The sequence below is a fragment of the Ptychodera flava genome, chromosome 17 (assembly GCF_041260155.1).
Source record: "Ptychodera flava strain L36383 chromosome 17, AS_Pfla_20210202, whole genome shotgun sequence".
Lineage (NCBI taxonomy): Eukaryota > Metazoa > Hemichordata > Enteropneusta > Ptychoderidae > Ptychodera > Ptychodera flava.
This window is the reverse complement of record NC_091944.1, coordinates 6785999-6807885: the sequence shown is the minus strand read 5'-3', so window position 1 is coordinate 6807885 and position 21887 is coordinate 6785999. Positions and strand designations below refer to the sequence as shown.

Here is a 21887-nt window from a genome sequence, read left to right as displayed (position 1 = left end):
GTACAAACAAGGCACATGGCTCATATACTTACAAGCGATGAAACATGGAACTAATTTCGTAGTTATTGTTGTTGTTATTGGTTCATTTTCATTTCGGTTTTAATGGTTTGCTTTCGTATCCTTATCGTAGCTTTACATAATACTCAATTTTAGACTTATGAATATTCTCCATTTACAATGACTCATTATAAGGTGATCTGCGACTCAAACAATGCTAATTGATATGCTTTACATAAATGAATAAAGTTATTGGGGAAACTGAATATCGAATGCTTTGATTCGTGTGAGTCGTTAAAGCGTTTTCTTTGAAGTACTTGTCTGTATTTTGCAAACCCACAAACTCCGTTTACACAATACGTCAGAGCTTACAAAACTGTGAGGTCGTTGACTGAAAAGGGAACTGGGAGTTGCCCAGTTGAGAGGAAGCGTGAAAATTAAGCAATCTATTGAAATTCTCCACCAAGCTGATCCAGGTAAGTGGGAATTATACCGAGAATGGTATTACATGTTCAAAATACTGACTGTTATATACTCTCAAGTACCATGATGTTTGAATAACTGCACTGAACTGCAATATACCCTGAAAGTTGCCCTTTAAGCCTGAAACCCTGTTGCACCTTGTAAAGTCTTGAAACTTTCACTTCCTACCCATGGCGGCGTAACCACAGCGGTATAAAATGGCCATAACTTGACAGCGCAACAGCTTATAAATGCGTCTATCGTACATCTTGATCTACGTTCCACACTCAGTTACATGTAATTATCCATCGAACTGCGCTTTGTAGATGCCACATAATCACAGGATCGGCAATTGTAGCAAACAATCCCTTCTTCATGTTCTTGGCGCAACTAACAAATTTAAATAGATGGTCGTTTTCTGGGGCAAAAGCTGCAAGCTAAGGCATTTTACTAAGTGTTTGAAAACAACGTATGCCCCCTCGATCATTGCCTGCAATTTATACTAACATTGGAGAAACTCAAGTGAATAATTACCACTAGTCATTTTAATTGGCAATATTTGTACAAATTTTGACTACACAACTTGATGCTCGGTTAGTCTCGCTTGTACATCACGGCACGTTATGTAAGGTAAGTATGATTAGGTCTACGTCAAAGTTCGCGGACCCTCTACTCAAGGACGTTGCTCAAGTAATCACACACAGTTCCCCGTTCTGATCTACAGCTCGTCACTAAATCTATACCTAGAAATATTGCTTTTGTTTTGGTCGTGGGATCGCCGCTCCTAAAATACCAAGTGCTTTCTGCATTTGTGGTTTCACTTCCCTTGTAAACATTACATATACCCTCATTTACTATGTTTGATTTGCCAACAGTGTCTCCAGAGAGACTGCTATTTGCCATACTAGAAGTATACTTGAGGCTGGGACTGGCGCACTTTGACCTTTCTAAGCTTTAATTTTAAATATTAAGCCCCACCCCATACCATCGCGGGGGTTATTAAATCTTAGCCAAAACTTGGTTTTCTGACACATTGCATGAACACCACATTTTTAGCTAAAATGTCATATCACATATCTGCTAAAATTTAATATATTTATCGACTATTACCAGAACTTGTATAAATCGCCAGAACACCTCCTTGTTAGCTTAAATTTGAACATTAATCCCCTCTACTTCCAAAACCCTGGTGGTGCGGCAGCCCTTCTGCAAGAGTCCTTTTAGGCATAGGTGATAATGCGTATAATGATGTAAAACAAACATGGAAATACCAAATAACACATGCCAGAGGCTTAAGCTAAGCTCAACGGAGCTCTGTGGTCGCAAGTGCATCGGGGAGTACTGCGGCATTCACAACTTCAAGGTCAAGAGGGGTAGTGCACGAAGCCGTACTATGTCTGTGGGAAGGGGATGACAAACAAGCTTTCTGTTGCAGGGAGTGCGGTTACAAAAATCTGTTTATGATGCTGCTGCACAGAGAGCAGAGGCACTTTGCGAGAAAACAGTGAGAAGGGCATAAAAGCAATGCTTTATCAGGTGACAGGCATTATAATGCCTTTTAAGAGTTGGTAGCGAAGGCGTAAAGTTAAGGAGGTGGTGCATAGACATATTTGTGGCTAACTAAGTGCTCTAGGGTCGGGATCTGAACTGCCATCACTCACGTCATGCAGTTAAGAACTACCTGCGGTGTTGGCGAGGGACGTTGCCAAAAGGCATCGTCTAGCAGCTGACCCCTGAGCCTTATTGGATTGTTTAGGACCCCAGATCAGCCAAAGACTCCCCGACGAGATTCAGGACCTTAGGGCCTTGAAGTTCCAGCCAGCGCTGAGGGTCCGCCTTACGCAAGACAAACTACAAGGTAACCTAAATCACTCAGAGCCCTTGTTCCGCAACAGGCAACAAGTGCCCTAACAGGCTAGTGACATTGATGAGGCGCTAGATGAGATCTTGACCAATCGTCTGGACACGTTAGAAAAGTTGACAAAGAGGGGCTCAGGCTGGGTTTTTGATAGAGTTATCTCGCTGGACATCGATGAATACCAGCCCCTTAGCGACTGTTCTTAAATCAAACTACCTGTAGCCCTCAGAAACAAGAAGGCAATCATTAACATGAAAATCAAAAATTATAACTGCTGCCACTGGACACTCTGCTCGGCTTTGTTTTCTGTAGAGAAGGATCCTCAAATCCCAACCAAATACCTCACCAAAGATGGCCAGGATTAAGCCTTCAGAGGAGTCGACAACCCTACCCCATCTCCCAGATAGGTATGGTGGAGAGACAGGGTGGCCTGGCTATAAATGTCTTCCACTGGGACAAAAAGGGTTATACATCAGCAAGCAGCCCACGGGAATGCCTCCGATCAATGTGCTGTTGATCTAGGCGGCCGGGAAATTTTACTATACTTGAGTTAAAGACAATCAGCTGCTCTTTCGAGAAAACCAGACAAACAGGCACAAACACTTCTGTGCACGGTGCCTCCACGGCTACACCAGACAGGACCTGCTTGAGGCCCTCTAGCCTGAGTGCTAGGGTATTGGCAAGATGGCCGTGAGGGTCGAGATGCCAGAAGAGGGCAGAAACAAGCGCGCCTTCATGAACCACTACAAGCAGCTATCCACCCGCTTTGAGATCTACGCTGCTTTGAGGCCCTGATCACTAAGGTTGGGGACCCAGAGCTTAACTCCGTAACACCCTAGTGATCTAGCATCACAAATCATGCAGCTTCTGCTATATAGCCTACATGGTCGTGCACTGCAACGGCAGGAAAACCTGCCTGTGGAGTAGAGAGGGTCAAACCCAACAGAGCATTTCCTCAGAGCTATCCAAGAAGAGGAGTGCCTCCCCCCCCCCCCCCCCCGAGAGCCTTCGGTTAGCCTCAAAGGACTGGCAGACCCACCGCTTCGCTACAACCTACTACATATGCAAAAGTCACTCAACAGAGACTCCGTTTGTGACCACTGCCACGTCAGCAGTAACTCCGGGAGGCCCAAAATGCTCGTCACCTCAAGCTGCGGCTGAGCCCAAAGACCACGACCATACCAGTCGAATTTCACAAACTGCGGGGCTATGACTCCCATGTACTGAGACAGTCCATCTCGGACTTAGAGGGCAAGATCATTTTTATCCCATATAACACAGAAAAATATTTCTCCTTCTCCTAGGGCAGCTCAGGTTCATCAACATGGTCCAGTTTCTGTTGATCTCCCTTGAAAAGCTTGTGGTGGCCAACCCACCCGTCGCCTTCCATACAAGAGCGAAGTATGAGCCCTGTAAAGAGTGATGCACCCTCTTGCGCCATAAAGGTGTCTGAGCCTATGAATACTTAAGTAGCTGTGAGCGCTTCACTGAGCCCCAGCTCCCGCCAAAGGTGCAATTTTACAGCAAGCTCTCTGGATCAGGCATTGAAGAAAGCGACCTTTGGCTGCTGCAGCCTGGGGACTACCATGAGGTGCACAACCGCACAGACGTCCTCCTTCTGGCAGACGTGTTCGAGAGCTTCCAGAATACAAGCCTGCGCCAGTTTGGCCCGGACCCGAAGCCCTACTACTCCAGCCCCTATCTCTCCTGGAATGTGCTACTAGTCAACAAAGAGTTTCCCTTACCACAGCACAGATAGTAGAAGCGTCTCTACTGTCAATGGTCACAGCAAGCCACATAAAGAAATGCCTACAGTGCATCGGCTCATCAAAGTCCTTGAAAACAGAAAGGTGGAGATGGGAAAGCTTAAAGCGGTAGCAGTATTTGGCACCTTGGAGTTAACATCTGTATTGTATTTGGCTAAAAGCGTATGAACATTCTTAGCGTAAGAAACCACGTCTTCAGGGATATTATTACTTATGATTTGTATCACTCGCATGAAGGCGTAACTTGATAGAGTCACAAAATGTCGACTATTACGCAGACCAAGCTTGCCCAGATACAAGCCACATTGCTGTAGTATCGTTTAGTATCGATATTCCACTCAACATAAAGTCTGCTAACTATACTTCTTACAGAAATATGTGGGACGTCAAACTTCGATTCTTGACTGTCAAAGTAAATATCCGAAATTTCGCTTCGTTCAAAATATTGCACACACACAAAACGTATCAACCAGGCTCGTCTTTGGCTCGCGCCCGAAACGTGTCTCGGACCACACAGCTCATTAAAAAAGTAACATCGAACAGTCGAAAATACCTTCAAAAGTGAAAATCTTTCCTCTGTGGTTAGGTACTGGGACGTAATCTTCAATAACTGTTGTGAAATTATGTTCAAAGTTGGAGAACGGTCCAAAATAGCGGGCTGATATTACCGAGTATTGACCGACGTATAATAAACGATCGTGGCATCAGGAAAAGGCTCATTTTTGTATTTAAGGCCCAAATAGGTTCGGAGTGGGAACAATTTTGAATGCCGGACTATATCGGATATCGACTCAAATGCAAATTTATTATTAGGAAAGGACAAAATGTTTTGGTATTCGGCATTATCAAGTTGGAATTATTAGAACAGTTTCTGAATGCCTGACTTCAGTGACATATTATTGACATTACCGGTAAAAGACGATGTTTTCGACCTGACTTCAATTTGGAGTAGAAACATTTCCGAATGTCGGACTTTATGGGGTATCGTCTCGCATGAAAATTATCAACAGAAGCAGACATAGTTTTTCTCGTATCCGGTCGTAATATGTTAGGATGTGGCACAGTTTTGAATATTAGACGTTATCGGGTATGGACAGACGTGTAAAGCATCCTGCAAAAGACGTAATTTTTGTGCATACTTTCATGCTGTAAACGTAAAAATTTGTGCATTATCATATTGCAACGAGACACTATAAGAAAAAAGTAAATTCCTTTTTTCAAAGGTTCTTTCAGCTTGCAAAATCTTTTCTACTCGGCAGAATGCAAGAACAACTAAACTTCCTTTCATTAAAGGTGCATTAACACCAGTGAAATTTGAATCGACTTAGAGCGTAGGGATGAATTCAATGGCAATTGGAATGAACGGTTTTTAATTGCATCTGTCTATCATTTTAATACCCCAGACAATCGGATTAAGTTATCCTATATTACTCTCGTATTGACAGTCAGACAGATAAGATATGTCTCTCCGTAGTGAACCCGTCACCGTGAACGATGCCTTTAGACGCAACATTTCCTCAGGAAGGGCGTCTTAACTGAACAAGACGAAGGTAGTTTATGTGTTGTAGAGAGGTCCTGTTCAGTACGATGACTTCATTGTGACTTGTTGCTACCTTCTCCGCGAAGCAATGAACGAATGTTTCATTTTCTTTATTGAATATTTTATGGAGCTCTGAAACGTTCCCCAGTTGACCCAAGGGAGATATTCAAAAGTTGACCTTTAAATTACCCATTGTTCTGAACTTAAATTTTTTACACATGTTGATGATAATATCATGAGCAGACAAAGGCAGCCAACCATACAAAATATCGATAACATGCTATTAAGGGCGTTACAGATGAAAGCTCAAGAGGTGAAAGGTTGGTAGGAACATCAACACGATATTTCACAGTCTATAGTTTCTTCATTTTCCAGGATAACGGAGAAAGCATGGCAGCATTGCACATACATCATAAACACTGAATCCTCTGATATCTTACATTCGTTTGCATTTTCCAAATTGTTATTCAGAAGAAGACGTCAAGCTAGGGTGAGCTCAAAGTTTTCTTTTCAGCACTTTCTTTCCAGGGAACTTGTGTATTCTTTTATTAACCTAAACCAGAACAATCTTGTAAACTCTGCTGATATTTCATGGGGTTGTGTATCAAGTGTGTAGATTCTATAGATATTGTCGAAGAGAACTGATGTCTTTTACTATCGCCACTATAAAAATTATTCTCATAGGCTCTTACTCTTGAGTGTTTTAAAGGTCTTCACTGTTCTATTCTTGCTTGTAGGTAGCAATGAATTTTTCACACCCTTTAGGAAATCGTAAATTGTGTTTTATACAATGCTTGACAAACATTCAATATACAGTTACGACAACCCGAAACTGTCACGCTAATATGGCGTCACAGTCATATTTCCTACTTTCACTAATTGCAGACAATGAGTAACAAGTGATAGCAGGAAACTGACTGTTCTGAATTGGCAAACTGTTAATGTTTCCTTTCCGTGTATTCGCAAGATATGTAATCATTAAAAAGGCACATATGTAAAACGGTAATATTTAATGTAACGTACTTCAATTGACCAGCATTGTATTGCAAAGATTTTTGTCCAAAATATGTACCTGACCAGATATCATATCCTTCTTCTTAAAAGAAACTTCTCAATCAAACAAATATGACAGCCATCGGAAAGTATCGATTGATCTCCAGTCCCTATGCATTTATCCTCACGTTTGTACTGGCGATGGATGTTTGCCAGATCGAAGGTCAAAATAAGACAAAACTCATTCTGGCTGGATTCGTTCCTACTCATCCAAACTCAAGTTGGTCGGGTAGTGGAATGATTCCCGCCATAGAACTGGCTTTGGATGACGTCAACAATAGATCTGATATACTTCAGGACTATGAACTGCTATGGGAATGGAAAGACGATGAGGTAAGGCCCTTAAAATCTCTAACAATAAGGAGACCATTTAAAGATTAGTCTCATACAGTATCATGCGTACTATTTATTGATGAAATGTTGGATAGATAATTCAAACAATATGACGTTGTGTCCAAAAATGCGGTTCCTTGTGATTTTTAATCATAAATATCGAAAAGAATTGCCTCCGATGGCTGAGTACATCAGTAGCCTCATAAGCCTTTCGATTGGTCTAATATTCTGAAACATTTAACAACACATATTGTCGTCCTCATAAAGTCAATCATTACTGTTATCTTTCCCACGAAGTGTGACGCTGGACGTGCAGCCTATGTGCTCTGCCAGCATGTATATAACGGTTCTCAGAAAATAATGATTCTCGGCGGTGGTTGCTCGGTGTCGACGGCTCCCGTAGCTGCATTCTCATGGTACTTTAACATGCTCCAGGTAAGTATAAGAGCCCATAAATTGTAAATAAAATAATTTTGTGTGCCACTGGCTATATATAAATTGTTTGACTATTTCACAACTGTTGCTATTTTTCAATGCAAAAGATATGGAACTTCCAATCAGCACAGTCCCCGCTGTTACAAACGTCTGATTTGACCTACAATCTGTATGGTAAAAAGGACATGAGAAAACTGTCACGTAAAAATGATATCTCTAGAAACATACATAAAAACTAACTGGTAGGTATATTTCTATTTGATGAATTCTTATGAAGAACTGAATATCGGTTCGCATTTTTAAGTAACAATTCTTGACCGAAAGAATTAAAGTGTCTACCTACTTCAAGTACGTTCTGTACGTACTCATAGGAGAAAGCCTGTGTTAAAATACATATGTTAAAACATATAAGAATACGGCGCTATACAGCCATACTGGATTTTCTGTGAAACAAGCCGACATACAAGGTACATTGCAGTTCATTATTTCCCATCAATGTTATGATTGATCCATGTTTGAGTAACGGTTGCGAAAATGTCACAAATCAAAACGTCATGCCAAACCACCAATAGTGACAAAACTATGGATACTTCGATCAGCATCATAGTGCATACCTTCGTATCAAGATTCGCCTAATTTAGTGCCGGCTTATTGAGTACTGCCTAAGGATATATTGCGCATGTATTGGCCAGGGTAAAAAAGTGAAAAAGACAGATGTTAACATTAACGCCATAGTACATTTCCCTTGAGCCAAACGTGCACAGGAGCATTCTAGCATGACTTAATAATGTAATTCTGTTGACAGAGACACAGAGACACTGCTTGCCAAACGTATGGGTTTCCTCTAGCCGAACTGCGTTTGCGGAGACCCATCAGCTACTTCCATTTCTGGCAACTGATGACCCTATTGTCATTTTCTGTTCGTGACTTGGACCTTGAATTATGTTTAGTATCGGTATCTGTTTGCTGTCATATTGCAGAACGAGTAATCTAGCATCCGATGCTAATCATCAGTACACCCTACTGCTCAGTTTACGTATTCAGCGTTTCTTTTGAAAAAAAACAAGAGTCGGTGAATTATTCAAGGGACGTTTGTTCATTTTAATCATCTTATCAAATTGATTTCACCCCCCCCCCACACTATCTTCAATGTGTACATGCAGATACATCATATCCGACGTCTATTAAAAAATTAAAAGCTTAACCAGCTATGACCGTCGCGTGAACTGATATGTTAACCCTTCAATTATTTTGTGCTGATGGGTGATCTTAATTATTAGCTGTTTGATTGTTATCTGATTAATGTACGACGGAGAACAAGAAAGGCGAGATAAAAAGTGACAGCGCATTAAACATTTTTATTTTACTTTACTTTTATTTAATAAAACATTCCCATACCCATTCTTCGAAGTCACTGTACGTACATTTGCCTTGAGTTTAATAAGCAGAGACACCTCAAATGAAACACAGTAACATTCTGCAGCAAATGATACGAACCTCAGACTCCTAGTTGCTCGTAACGTTTGTCATTGTTTAAAATTTAATCGAGATAATTGAATATAGTTCCCAGGCGATAAGTCAGGGATAAATATTTTCAAATAGAAAATTAGTTTTATTATATACGACATTGTATTCAGGCTGTCTCTAGAGGCATTGGCAAGGCAACTAGTTGTCGCAACTGTATGTTGATGTTGCTGACGATTCTCTCCGACTGTACCGAATTGTACGAATATGAAATATGTTTTCTCCAGCGACGGAATCTTGGAATCGTAACACTTACGTATCTAAAGACGAACATTGGTAGTTGTAAAGAAAACGATTTCTCAGCCCTAGCTATAACGTCAATTCTAACGTCTGTTCTCCAAGGAGAGCATTTTATTCATTCAGCACAATGCTCGTCGACTGTCATACAAACGCAATATGTTCTCCAAATATAACGAGTAATGTTGTGTACTTTGCTGATTACCGTAGCGTGGTACAAAGATCAACAAACGCAATACAATGACTTTCTCAAATTTTTATCCAATCATTCTGCTAAAGCTGTATTTATTGACCGTATTTTTATAATCACCGGAGGATGGTTTTGGCAATGATGTCGGAATGCGTAGTTCACATACAAATAATGTCAACTGAGGAACAGGGTATCATATTGTTTAGTGATAAAACTAAGGAAACGTCGACTTTTATTGTAATGCCTAAAAAGTCACGCACACACAGAATATCATTAACATGCACACAATTTAATGCCATACAAACTATATACATACAGTGTGCACCTTTGTTTGTGTACCGTCTATTTACTGTCTCTTCTGTGCTGTTTTGTGTCCATGTTTACAACTATTGTCTTACAAATTTTGACCTTTTATTGGATTATGGATTGGTATGATTGCGATTATTATAGATACATACATACATAGATACATACATACATACATACATACATACATACATACATACATACATACATACATACATACATACATACATACATACATACATACATACATATACTCATTTCTACATATTTCTTGACTACAGATATCCTATGCTGCATCGTCACCTGAATTGTCAGATAAAAGCAAATATCCACTGTTTCTGAGAACCATGCAATCTGAAGCAAAGCAAAATGCTGCGAGAATCGCGATTATGAAACACTTTGAGTGGACACATGTTGCGACGCTTTATCAGAACGAGAAGTTCTTTGGAATGGTGAGTTCTTGATATAGTTTCTTTTAAGCACAAACATAATCTTTAGCCTCGTGTTTTCAGTTGATCATTGTCGAAAGAATCGTAAAACAAGCTCCTTATTGCTGACATTATTTCAAATTATTTTTCCTCTCTCTCTCTCTCTCTCTCTCTCTCTCTCTCTCTCTCTCTCTCTCTCTCTCTCTCTCTCTCTCTCTCTCTCTTTTTATCGTTATTAAGCGCTTAATATTGTTAATGTTACTTTTAAAAGGTAAACAGGGATCTGATTGAAAGAATGAAGGAAAACGACATAGTTTTATTGACATCAATGGCTATAGATTATTACCCAACAGTAGAACTGGGGATTCTCAAGGTAAGTACTCGTAATGAATCAATCAATCAATCAACCAATTATACTGTTCCTTTCTTTATCAACGCGAATGTAAATATATTCAAAGGGAATGGTTTACATAACGGGCGGATGGTTGCATGGGTTATTGGTTCGAAAGATAATGCAACAGAGATGTAAGTAGAATGAATAAAGAGACGACAGACAGACAGACAGACAGATAGACAGACAAACAGACAGATAGACAGACAGACATACAGACAGACAGACAGACAGACAGACAGGGACAGAGGGAGGGAGGGAGGCAAGCAGGTAGGGAGTTAGGTAGGTAGGTAGGTAGGTAGGTAGGTAGGTAGGTAGGTAGGTAGGTAGGTAGGTAGGTAGGTAGGTAGGTAGATAGGTTGTTTGGTTGGTTGGTTGGTTGGTTTGCTGGCTGGCTGTTGGTTGGTAGGTAGGAACGTAAGTAAGTAAACAAAGGCATATAGAGAGACACACAGTTGAACTAGCTCAAATAGGAAGATAATAACATCTTGTATTATATCTGACTTAAGGAACGAGGAAGTAGAATAATTGCTGTCCACGCTTACAAAGATTTTACCAGGCCATTATTCTGTTTGGTAAGTAGTTGCATATAGATGCAGTTTGCTGAACTTTTCAAAAAGCATCTGTTTCATGCATCAAATCAGACTATATAGCAGAGGTAAGAACTGCAATGATGTGTATGATTCTTCGCAGTGCCATGATAAGTCATCTGAAACGTACAGGTCAATGCGATTGAATGAAAATAAATCAGTTCACTTTGTGACTCATTAGACAAGCTTTCCTGTTTGTCTTTGTCGTTATGTCGATTGTTTGTTTGTTTGTTTTTTGTTCTTTGATGTGTTAGGCCTATCGACTAGGGATGTACGGACCCCGTTACGCTTGGATGGTTCCAGGGTGGTATTCGGTCGATTGGTGGAAAGAGAGTGATTCAAGAGTAAATTGCACGACGTTTGAAATGAAAAAAGTAGTTGAAAGTGTGATTTTAACTGTAAGAGTACCGAACGATCTCTCGTCCAAACGTAGAGCTATCAGTGGAGAGGTAATTATGTGTGCCATTGATTTCTAAATTTTACCAATCTCAGAGAATCGTTTGTATTATGCTTATAGATTACTAGATCTGCTTTGTGTATATGTTTCTATTGAAAATACACACTTCAACGATGGGTATGATAAATAGCATTTAACGTAAATTTAATAACAGATCTGAACGATCAATCATGGAGCACTACTGATAAAGAAGATGATGACGACGATATAAATTGTTAATATAAATATAATGTGCTGATATAATTACATTTATTCATTATTTATTTTTTATTTATTTATTATTTATTATTTATTTTCATATGTTTTCTTGTATATATTTATTGTTTGTTTGTTTGTTTGTTTTTCGTTTGTTTGTTTTGTTTGTTTGTTTACCTTACATTGTTCTGTGTTAGTAAGTGTCTCTTTTCTAAATTGATGTCTATCTCAGACGTTTGAACATTATGAAAAACGATATCTGAGCCGTCTGCATAGTCGACCTGAGTATGACGCATTCGACTTTAATCGGGAACACGGATACGCATATGACGCTGTCTGGGCTATAGCGTTGGGTCTGAACTCAAGTATTGACGGCGTTGCCCGCATGGTAAGATAAGAGCATCATTCTTCTGCAAATTACATGCATCAAAGTTTTGATTGCATGATCGTAGTTTTAACATTTGTGATACAAGGATCCATCGTATTAGAATGCGCCTAAAGGACAGATATCCAGACAATACAGTTTTTTCCAGCTCTACAAGTTGTGGTAGTTCATAGTAAAGCCCTTGGAGTGAGGACATTTTGATTTTTTTTGTTTTTGAATGATATTTTAAATGTCACACGCCAGTAAATGCTTGGTACTATTTATTTCCATTGTACCAAACTTTGCACGGTGACCTTTGATTTTTGTTCTTGATTTGTTGAGAAATACGGCTGAAAGGAAAGTTTAAGCAAGGGTGTAAGTCTACCTTCACGTCAAGTGGCATTGATGATCCTGTTTCACTGATCTGTTTGCCAAGCGTGTACCTCACAGCCCCCTGTCGTTAGCCAGTACACCAATCCCTTAGCATTGTTTCATGCAGGAAATGAAGGATTCTAACGGAACGAGTAGACCAAAGAGGCTAGATGACTTCACTTACGGTGATTCTGAAATGAGAAAAGTCTTTCACAGGTCTATACTTAGCGTCTCCTTCACAGGAGTCACGGTAAGATCCCTCACATGATACGGTTCGAAGATTTTGTCGTCTACTGTTTGTCATCTTTGGTACTTCTTTGATTTGTTGTACGCTGTTTGTTTGAACTTTAAATTAGTAGAGTAAATGAAAATTTTGTACTGTTATTTTCTACGTTCAAATGTTAAACTTTCGTCATAGCGTCCAGGAACATAGCCAAGTTTCCAATACTATAAAGATGTATTTGAAGTGAAAGAAGTGTACTGTCCGTTCAAAAGTCATAAAGTTCCCCTAAATATATTTTCAATTTTTCGCTAATGGCCAGTGCTGCCGATACACAGTATTACTACTACAACACATCAAAAGGAGCCCCTAAACATTAATTATCAAACGAGATAGATGTCACTGTGTCGTTACAAATACGAAACTATACCCGGTGATGTTTACTTTCCAACTAACGGCATAGAGAAATATGATTACAATTATTACTTTAATTGAATTTTTTAAAACGCCTGACAAAGGTATTGATGCGTAGTCATCAAGGCTTATACTATGCAAATAGAAATGTTGTTTATGTCAAGCAAATATAATTACAATGCTGTTCAATGTAATTGCCATTTGATATAATTGAATGAAAATGGATGAACTCCACGAATACCGGTTTGAATTCCTCCCTGCATGCACCGGACTCAATCAACACTTCAACTCGAATGTTCGGCGTCATCTAATTGATAAAGACTTCCTTAAAATTTTCACTGTTCCAGGGCCAGGTGTCCTTCAATCAGTTTGGGGACAGGATTGGGAACACAGCAATATACCAAATACAAGGTGACCCTTTCCATCATAAATTTACTTATTACACCGGACACAGACCTTTCCTGTGATGGACGAGGATGAGGGGGAGACATTTATCATTCCTTCAATTATTACACAAATTTTCGTAGATCTCATCAGGCATATGAATACGAAAACGACGGAATGTAATGAAAGCGTTCTCTGCTAGGCAACAGTCTTTTCCCTTTATTAGGCAGGCTAACAGCACACTTCTAATAATTATCATACCATGCAATTGACATGTTTTAGCATAAAATGTATTACCGTATTTATTACCAACACAGTCCTATACAAAAATTTAACAAATTGCTGACGAATTCCGTTTGCGGAACCACTGAGTTCGGCATATGAAATGTCAAAGAAAATCCCTTAGGGTCGACATTTTGTGACAACAGTTTACTAGTCCACTTTAATTAATTTTGAATCATATTTTGTATCAAGAAACCAAGAAATGTTTCACTGCATGAGTGAAAGATCAATGTTTGAACAGCATCACCTGCACAGCAAACATTAACAGCTGTTAAAATTGTTGAAGAGTTGGCGTTCATAAATGCCAAAGTTTTGAACCATAAGCAATCACTTAGCTTTGGGTAATTTGGCTGTATCTCAACCTGACTGTGCTGAGCATATGATGATAAATCCTACACGCATGAATATTGATTTCCTTCAATTTGCAGATGGCAAGATAACTCTTCTCGGAGGCAGTGATCAAGAAGGCAATATGACTTTGTTCAGACCATTCCAATGGCAAGGTTCGATTGGATTCCTATGTTCACAGAAAAGAATAGTAACTTCTAGAAGCCAATTTGGAAGCCATTAAAGTGCTGTTGACGTTAAGTAGACGCCATCCATTGTATTAATGAAAATCAAATAAAAAGCTTGAGAGTACGGATTCTAAAGAAATGTAGGAATGAACATTTATGATACACTCACTCCATTACTGTTCATGTTTTTGCTTCTTCTTCAGGTGATGACGCGCCAAATGACGGTCACCAACATGTGTTACGAGTCTGGTATCTCGACGACAATGTCTTCTGGGCAGTAGTTGCTCTCTCAATTGTTGGAGTCTTTGTAGCATTGGCCTTGCTGATATTTAATATAAAGAAACGTGGTCATGGGTATGTGTATCTTGTCACATCTAACTATAGAAAGTGGACTCTCTACTACTAGTGGGAGTTGGGGCTCATTGAAAGCTTATGGAGTAAATAAAGTTTTCACCGGCTTATTTTGCGAAAATCGAAAATGTATTTTCCCCGTAGAGTTAACAAAGGGATGGCGGCCATTTTGAATTTCACTTTGAATCTCCAGTACGAAAATTTTCACGGTTAGCCCTGGGATGTATTCTTGCATTCGAAAGGAACTTGGTAAGAATTTCCTTACGGAAAGTTGGAGTAAAAGTTTAAGTCATTAAAGTATAACCCTTCACAAACATAACTGGCACCATGGTCCTTTTACAGCTACAACAGGGACTGTACTATCCTGTTGTTATCATTTGTCTGGCTTCTATTTCTGTTACCATTTGCAGATTTGTAAAGTTATCCTCTCCTCGTATGAATAACATGACATTGGTTGGCGCACTGCTTGTAAATTTATCAGTCATTTCGGGTGTCATGCAAGACTGCAGTTACCTCGGGGATGATACCAACCGGCGAACTATCTTCTGTGTGGTACGTAACATTATGTACCCCCATTCATGCAATCATTTTACTTCTTACACCAATGAAGATAGTGGACACAAAACTACAAAACTCTGGACGTAAACTTAAAGGGTTTAATGGGAACCTCTAGGAATATAGCTATATAATCTACCAAAGCCCTTACTACTCCACAGATTTCTTTTGATTATTGCAAAACGGTATTTGTGTCCAGTATTTTTGCTTATACTATACTAATTGAAATCTAATTTCATAGAAAGCACTATAGAGCTAGTGATCAATGTATGATTGGCTTTGGCCTTCCCTGGTGTACATTTTTCCTTCCCGTAGGCATAAGGTCAAAAAAGGTCAAAAAGGCATAAAGGCTAGAATCAGCACTAGGATGTAAAGTGCTGTATGGGTCTTGATTGATAGGTTCTCCGACAACGATAGGTATTATTTCGTTCCAATCGTCAATTTAACGAACGCTTGTCAACATCTGGTGCAGTTTCGTGCAACGGCTGTATGACGTTGGCAATTAGATCATAAACACTGGAGCTCCAGGGTCTGTGATTAAATTCAGTGGCACAAAGGTACAAAATGCAAATGAGTACTAAGGAAGCAAATGCGCCACTACCATAAATTCTAGTTATTTAAATACGTAATAATTGCCAGAGCCGAGATCAAATTAAAGTCCACATTACATTATTTTCGACAGACGCCCATGCAGATGTCGAATATAAACAACGACCCACGCCCGAAAAGCAACTACTCACATACCAACATTTTTCTCTTCTCCTATCATGACTCACAGAGCGGAAAGTGGCTCTTATCGATTGGTTTCTCGCTGTCATTTGGTGCTATGTTCGCCAAGACATGGAGAGTGCACAGGATCATTTCCAGACTACATCCAATGACTGAGGTACAACAAATTCATATCCTTACAGGTTTTATAAAACTTCAAAATATGTGTATTTTTTACGTCGTTTCCTTTTTGATATGTGCTTGAGTTTCGATATTAAATAGTTATCTGAGCTCGTTTTCTGACCGACCAATCAATTGCATTTCAATACTTTGGCGTCAATCAAACGGAACATCGCGAAGTTTCTCAATCTAAAACAGGGCCCTACTCAACCCGATCGATCGGCTACCTTCGATTAGGAGAGTGTCTTATCTTCGTAATTCAAAAAGCAGTTTTGATATTTGAGACACTGGAAAAACAAAAAGATCCTAATGGTGTACTTTCGCTTCTGACTCTATACAGAGTTCGGCAATAAGCACGGGTTACTTTTAAATATTCCAACTGTGGACACCTACAATTCTACATGGTGTTCCCATCCTATCTTAAGATGGTCTCTTTTTTCAATCAAACAGCAAATACAAGACGAACACTTGATAACTTTTGTAATCTGTTTGGCACTGGTCGATGTGGCTCTGTTCACAGCATGGCAACTTGTTGATCCCTGTCAATCGCAGACCAAAAACTTTGTTGTTGAGGTAGGAATGTGAACTTTTACAGGAACCTCTCTTGAGAATGTTGACCGATAATTTAACATGCGCACGTCTTATTCTGATAGAAGGACTGTTGTGGCCAACAGTAAAATACGAACTGACCAGCGGAAGATAAAACACTTGTTATGAGCAGAGGATACGTTCATATCCCCTGCTCACGACAAGTATTTTTATTTCCCGCAGGCTGGTTCGTATTTTATTGTATTAATGTCTTCACACGTAACAGTTTTATCCCTCGTTTAGTGGTTTACATCCTTATATGGCGTATGTGTGATCTTCTAAATTTCATTTCAGATTTCTGAAAATTCCATCAAGACCGTTACACAAGGCTATGAATGCGTGTCGACATTCATCTGGTGGTGGAGCGGCGCTCTCATAGCTGAGAAGGGCCTGTTGCTTTTGTTTGGATGTTTCTTGGCCTACGAAGTTAGAAACGTGAAAGTTAATGGTCTGAACGATTCAAGGTAAGCGCCCCCTGTTCCGTTTTCTTATAGCTGCACTGGTGTGGTATAGTAGCGTCGCTGGCGGCGCTACAGGGCGGGTACCAGTGATAACTAAGATAAATATAGTAAAGACAATGGAGCAGTGCCCTTTCCCTATACTATCTTGGGAAAGCACTCACATAGTTCTCATATTTATATAAATAAGCTTGGAAAGGAGCGGCTAACAGAACTTAAGAAATCTGCGTCATTGTATCGGCTTTGGAAGGGGTAATATACTACCATGTTTAATGACTCTTAATTTTTACATTGCGTATACATTTTATTGTAGCTGTACCGCCTATGATTAATCTCCTCAAGATTTTCATCAATCGTGTCAGCTTGCATCTCTCTGTTGGGTTGTTCACTTGTTTTTTTGTTTGTTTGTTTGTTTGTTTGTTTGATTATTTGTTCGTTTGTTTGTCTGTCTGTCTATCTGTCTGTCTGTCTGTCTGTTTGTTTGTTTGGTTGTTTGTTTGTTTGTTGATAATGGAAGGACTTGGAAAACTTATGCGTATTTTGTTGCTAGAGATTATAAAGAGGGTTATGGTACACTCTGATGAATTCACAAACATTTTTTTCACAGGCAAATTGGAATTTCCATTTACAACATTCTGTTAAGCAGCATAATTGGAGTCGCTGTAAAACTGACCCTTACAGACAAAGCTTCACTCCAACACGTCATGATCGATCTACTAGTGTTTTTTTGCATCGTCTCTACGCTGAGTATGATGTTCATACCAAAGGTATGTTTTTATAATGTGCATTTTAATTTGTTTATTTTAATCCCTGTTTCTGCGACCAGTCACGGGAAATTTTCACGTAAGCGTCTAACTTGAGGGCCTTACTTGAAGATGCATATTTATTTTGTAGCAACACGTTTGTCCCTGGTATATGGTCCCCTTACAAATCATTCAGGGCGACGTTAGTGGGAACTTTCGGCATGGAGGTAGCACACAGACTACGTCCATGCTTTCAGTAATAGTTTCAATATTTGTGTACATGCATTAACCAGATATGAACTGAAAATGCTCACGTGTTTCATTATGTATTGCAGTTATGTGTAAATTTGAACCTTTGCCACATGTTTGCAACTTCATTGAAAGTATTATGATCAACATAATGAACAATAATCACCGCCGATTAATTCTAAAAGGTCATGAAGTATACAAATAGTAATTAGCTGAAATAAAAATATTAAAGTTCTTTGACTGCTGTCATTGTATAACCATTTTATATAGCAAGTGTAATTACCTTTGGCCAAGTCCTTCAAGCCATATATGCCGACCTGTGAAAGCTCATTAGATATGCAAATTATAAATTAGCTGACATGAAAATGTGAAATAACTTTCGATATTGTTTTAACCAGGTATAATCATCAATGTACATAGCATGTTTTGCCAACTTTGATCAAGTAAATCCCAGTATATATCCCTAATAAGCAAAGTTCATTAAATATGTAAAATTAGGAATTGACTTAAGTAAAAATGCTTAATGATTGTCAATAATGTTGTATCATGGTATCTGCAATATATGTAGAAAGTTTTGTCAACTTTGGTCAAGTCAATTCAGATATATATCTCTAATTAGGAAAGTTCATTAAATATGCGAATTAGGAATTGGCTGACAAGAAAATGCTTAATGACTTTCAATAATATAGTATTATAGTGTCTTTAATGTACATAGCAAGTTTCATCAATTTTGATGAAGTCAATTCAGATAAATATCCCTAATTATGAAAATTCATTTAATATGCAAATTAGGAATTGGCTGAAGTAAAAATGTCTTTTGACTTTCAATAATGTTATATCACAGTATCTTTGATGTATATAGCAAGTTTCAACAACTACAATCAAGTCAATTCAGATATATATCCCTAATTTGGAAAGTTCATTAAATATGCAAATTCGGAATTGGCTGAAGTAAAAATGCTTAAAGACTTTCAAAATTTTTGTATCATAGTAGCTCAAAATACATGTAGCAAGTTTCATCAACGTCGGTCCAGTCAATTCAAATATATACCCCTAATTAGCAAAGTTCATTAAATATGCAAATTAGGAATTGGCTAAAGTTAAAACGCTTAATGACTTTCAATAATGTTAAATAATAGTAGCTTTAAAATTCATACCAAGTTTGGTAAATTTTGATCGAGTCAAATCAGACATATATCCCTAATTAGGAAAGTTCATTAAATATACAAATTAGCAACTATCTTTCATGTCACCCCTTAATGGTTCCCACTGCTGATATATCTTGGTGTGATCAATATTTGTAGCAAATCTCATCAAATTGTGTGTAGTCGATTTTAATGTATATCCGTTTTTTCTAAAATCATTAATTATGCAAATGAGCAAAAAGTATGCAAGCCACACCCACCAAAAACTAATCAGTTCTTGCCATTTGCTAACTGAATATATGTACCAGATCTGATTCTGATCTGATAAGCCATTTTTGAGATATCGGACCTACGGACAGACAGACACACAGACAGACAGACGGACAGACAGACAGACAGACAGACAGTCAATGCTGTGACATATGCTCACGTGTGTAAACACGTGAGCAATAAATGATATCATCTTCTCTTTAAACATACACCGATCATCGTAGTACAACACAATATTTGTCAACATAACGCACGGCATGAAATTTTGAATCTTATTGTTGTTAAATGAATTCTGATCCGAACTAAAATTCAATTGTCAACAATGACATCATAAATTATTAGAAAAGTAATTGCTCTATAAATTTGTCGTAGATTGAACATTTTGACATGATTTTCGGAACATATGTTACGGACAAGACAAAAAAGATGGAAAAAACAAGAAAATAACAGCTAAGTAATAGATTGTCATATCGAATATAAACTTTTAACAGTAATCATTGCATCTTAAGAGATTTTTCTTTTGTCTCAAGGAGCTAATGCCAACTTCAATTGTGATTTATAGATTTATTATGACATTCAACCCATGTTTCTAAATGTACGCGCAGAAAACTCCAACAAATAACTTGTTTGAAGTTCTAAACATATACTGACAGAAGAACGTTTTCTCTTCACGTTGTTTCAGATATTTGTCGTATTGAAAGATACATCTGGAGCTGATTATCGGCGCAGGCGGAACGTGGAGAGGGCGTGTTTGTCCGTCGGGCCAAGCATGGTTGACGTGAGCTCGACTCCATGCGAAAGAGGATCCGATGCTACAGTGGACACAAGCACCATGTGATCTCATGCCTCTACGTCGAATGAGGGCGTTCTGATTGTGTTGACTCCTAGCTGGATGGTTGCAGTTCCAGGATGACTCAAGTACTCGTAGAACGTTCTTCATAAATTATGTAACCTTTTAAACCTTGGTGAAATAGTCGAAAATACACCGTCACTAATAAATTACCGTTAAAAATATATCTGGGACACTATGACACACAACAGGTAAATTATATATACTGAGGCAAAATGTGTTCTGTTATATTGCAATGTCAGACAATGATTGGCAAGTTACCCAAAATATTACCAGCCTAGGTTCCTTCCTACGTTAAAGACTGACAGATTGATAGAAAAGTCGTTTTCCGACATTAACACAGTATATTAAAAGCACTTGCGTCAGTGACAATTAGGACACCGGGTACTGGGGCATGATTATGAAAGCAGAAAGTGAAACTATAGTTTATAACGTAATAAAAATATTGGTAATAAATCAAACGTTATTGCTAATGGAGCTTAAACGAACTACTACAGTCCTGAATTATAGTAACTTTTCCATACAGTGACCTTGGAAACGAAGAAGAGCTGGACTGGTTTTAATTAGTTCACTCTACAATTCACACGTGATTGGCCAAACTTGAGAATAAAGCCAATTTCAAAATTAGCGGCAGGGTATAACACATACAGACAGAAACAAACAGGAAGTTGTAGACAGACAAACGTATCTAGTAAGGCAGAAGGACACAGAGCTGGAGGCGCAATTAATAAAAAGGCAACGATACACTGGCTTCAGAATTTACGGACATATATAATATTAAACGCACCGTATTTCAGCCTGAACAAATTAAATGTCCATATTGTCATTTGTCAAGAAGACTCAACAAAAGGTTTTGTTTACCTATAACCATTAGTCATTCCCTAGTGTTCAATACCGACCATTGTTAAAATAGACGAAAATTTACATTTGCTTTTATCGTTATCTCAGCAACGCCCTCTAGGGTGATTATCCGTAAATGTTTATGTGGCGCATTTAATAAAGGGCACATATTTATTCTCAGAAATCGTGAGGTGTTCATGTAGTCGATTTTTCTGTCATATATTTAATTGTTATGTCTTATCGGTATTGTCAGAATTTTTTGTTTGTAATTAATGTAGCCTATAGCAGAGCCTTAGAGGCGTTTATCTTGTGCTAGCTCTTTTCATTCGCGTTATAAATAAACGACCTGTGCATATCACGGAGTACCATTTCTCTAGGTATTGTAATTATCCATGACCTTCCAGCATGGGCACTTTTAATTAGACGATGGCCTCATAGTCTTGATTACTCAGACTGCTCTGCTGGACTCTAATCTGACCGCCCCTTCACATTCTGTGGAATTCTCCTTCACTAAATTCTCCCAGTAAGATGATGCGATACGAACAAAGTCACCCAAACCTTATTCTATGCTGCTGTACATGTCGCGATTACAAACATTACATTTACTAATTTAAATATTAAATATCTTCATGATGTT

The 21887-nt window shown here is 38.6% G+C and overlaps 1 protein-coding gene across 1 annotated transcript; it reads left to right on the top strand.

Moving 5' to 3' along the window:
- Window positions 1-6699: 6699 nt before the first annotated feature.
- LOC139116446 (gamma-aminobutyric acid type B receptor subunit 2-like) lies at window positions 6700-21613 on the top strand. The gene is made up of 17 exons (XM_070679075.1): window positions 6700-7009; window positions 7307-7444; window positions 9983-10153; window positions 10401-10502; window positions 11030-11095; window positions 11365-11559; window positions 11995-12150; window positions 12626-12748; window positions 13480-13543; window positions 14227-14301; window positions 14517-14667; window positions 15075-15216; window positions 15998-16105; window positions 16558-16680; window positions 16990-17159; window positions 17761-17920; window positions 20243-21613. The coding sequence occupies exons 1-17, from the start codon at window positions 6749-6751 to the stop codon at window positions 20396-20398; spliced, it is 2361 nt and encodes a 786-aa protein (XP_070535176.1). The 5' UTR covers window positions 6700-6748; the 3' UTR covers window positions 20399-21613.
- The last annotated feature ends 274 nt before the right edge of the window (window positions 21614-21887 follow it).